This window comes from Palaemon carinicauda, unplaced genomic scaffold (genome assembly GCF_036898095.1).
Source record: "Palaemon carinicauda isolate YSFRI2023 unplaced genomic scaffold, ASM3689809v2 scaffold325, whole genome shotgun sequence".
Taxonomy (NCBI): domain Eukaryota; kingdom Metazoa; phylum Arthropoda; class Malacostraca; order Decapoda; family Palaemonidae; genus Palaemon; species Palaemon carinicauda.
The window spans coordinates 162,501-165,000 of NW_027170923.1; the positions used below are offsets into that span (position 1 = coordinate 162,501).

The 2,500-nt window shown below is 32.8% G+C and overlaps 1 protein-coding gene across 1 annotated transcript in view; it reads left to right on the forward strand.

Moving 5' to 3' along the window:
- Positions 1–2,500, forward strand: part of LOC137636552 (aspartate and glycine-rich protein-like) — a gene marked incomplete at its 3' end in the record, with an annotated part of 14,003 nt that overhangs the window by 3,906 nt on the left and 7,597 nt on the right. Inside the window, exon 2 of the mRNA XM_068368951.1 lies at positions 21–30. Coding sequence (XP_068225052.1) covers positions 21–30 — 10 coding nt within the window. The remainder of the gene's footprint in view (positions 1–20; positions 31–2,500) is intronic.

Here is a 2,500-nt window from a genome sequence, read left to right on the forward strand (position 1 = left end):
TTTTCTGCTCTTATCTCAAGAGGAAGCGAGGTAGGTGACGCTCACTGCGCATGCGCCGTGATTTGAAAGATGCAGGGCTCTCGTATTTTATTTTACATGTCTATAACATTGTTTTTGATGATTATGATTCATGGAGGAGATTATAAGACGAATAATAGAGGGAGATGATTATCTGAGCTTTCTTTGACCACGTAAATAACGTATAATATCAATGATGTTTGGTGCAATGGGGCTAAGTTGAAAATTAAATTTTTTTTTCTGTTATCTCAAGAGGAAGCGAGGACTGGGTGACGCTCACTGCGCATGCGCCGTGATTTGAAAGATGCAGGGCTCCTCGTATTTATATTTTACATGATGTCTATAACACTGTTTTTAGATGATTATATTTCATGGAGATGATTATAAGACGAATAATAGAGGGAGATGATTATCTGGGCATTCATTGACCACGTAAAAGATGTAGATTATCAATGATGTTTGCTGTAATGGGGCAAAATTGAAAATGATATTTTTTTCTGCTCTTATCTCAAGAGGAAGGACTGGGTCACGGGTGACGCTCACTGCGCATGCGCTGTGATTTGAAAGATGCAGGGCAACTCTTATTTATATTTTACATGATGTCTATAACACTGTTTTTAGATTATTATGCTTCATGGAGGAAATTATAAGACGAATAATAGAGGTAGATGATTATCTGAGCTTTCTTTGACCACGTAAAAGATGTAGATTATCAATGATGTTTGGTGCAATGGGGCTAAGTTGAAAATTAATTTTTTTTTTTCTGTTATCTCAAGAGGAAGCAAGGACTGGGTGACGCTCACTGCGCATGTGCCGTGATTTGAAAGATGCAGGGCTCTTCGTATTTATATTTTACATGATGTCTATAACGTTGTTTTTAGATTATTATATTTCATGGAGGAGAATACAGGACGAATAATAGAGGGAGATTATTATCTAGGCTTTCTTTGAGCATGTAAATAACGTAGATTATCAATGATGATTGGTGTAATGCGGCTGAGTTGAAAATTATATTTTTTTTCTGCTCTTATCTCAAGAGGAAGCGAGGTAGGTGACACTCACTGCGCATGCGCCGAGATTTGAAAGATGGAGCAAGGCTCCTCATATTTATATTTTACATGATATATACATCAATTTTCAGCTGATAGTTATTATTATCATTGTTATCACTGGCCAAGCTACAACCCTAGTTGGAAAAGCCAGATGATATAAGCCCAATGGCTCCAAAAGGGAAAAATAACCCTGTAAGGAAATGAAACAAGGAAATAAATAAACGAAATAAGCAATGAAAAATTAAAATAAAACATTTTAAAAAGCATAACAACATTAAAACAGATAATTCATATATAGACCATAAAAAGACTTATATGTCAGCCTGTTCAACATAAAACATTTGCTGCAAGTTTGAACTTTTGAAGTTCTACTGATTCAACTACCCGATTAGGAAGATCATTCCATTGAAGATGACGCAGATTTTACGATAATGGCTACGAGAACTTTTTCATTTTATAGATTAATCGTTTCTTAACAACTGATAAGAATATATTTGTGAAATTGTTAACGAATTGATGAAGTAGAAGTTGTTGATAACTGTTAAGTTTAGCTTGTATAAGCTATAGACTTATAGGAACTTCAGCATTGCACTGCAAAATTTAACGATAGTACCATTTTCTACATATTCACATATATTAACCATGAACAAATATTTTAAATACGAATTAATAAATATAATTTAAAGGATGATCTTTATTATGTTACAGTAATTTCTTGAAAAATAATGTTTATTTCTGTACCGCAGCAAAAAAATAAGAATAGAATAAATGATAAAAAAGCCAAAAAATTTCGGGATGTTATCATGTTACAGTAATTTAATACAATAAATAATGCTTATTTCTGTACCGCAGCAAAAAAAAAATATAAAAAAGAAAAAAAGCAATTTCGGGATAAAATCGAAGCGAGGACCCAGATTGGATAGGCGTGAACGCTTCTCACAAAATATTGACGGAACGAAAACATAATAAACTCTCTCTCTCTCTCTCTCTCTCTCTCTCTCTCTCTCTCTCTCTCTCTCTCTTGGTCATATCGGGGTCAGTAAATTACTGAGACCCAAAAGATATCATCCGGTTGGTTTTCTTATTTAATTTTCGATAATAGTATTTCTTTAGTTAATTTCTTTAACTTAGTAAATAGTACGGGAAAGGGAGATATATAAAGAAGGCTATATTGTTATTATTATTATTATTATTATTATTATTATTATTATTATCCAAGCTACACCCCTAGTTGGAAAAGCAAGATGCTATAAGCCCAAGGGCTCCAATAGGGAAAAATAGCCAGTGAGGAAAGGAAATAAGGAAACAAATAAATGATGAGAATAAATTAACAATAAATCATTCTAAAAACAGTAACAAAGTCAAAACAGATATGTCCTATATAAACTTTTAACAACGTCAAAAACAGATATGTCATATATATAAACTAT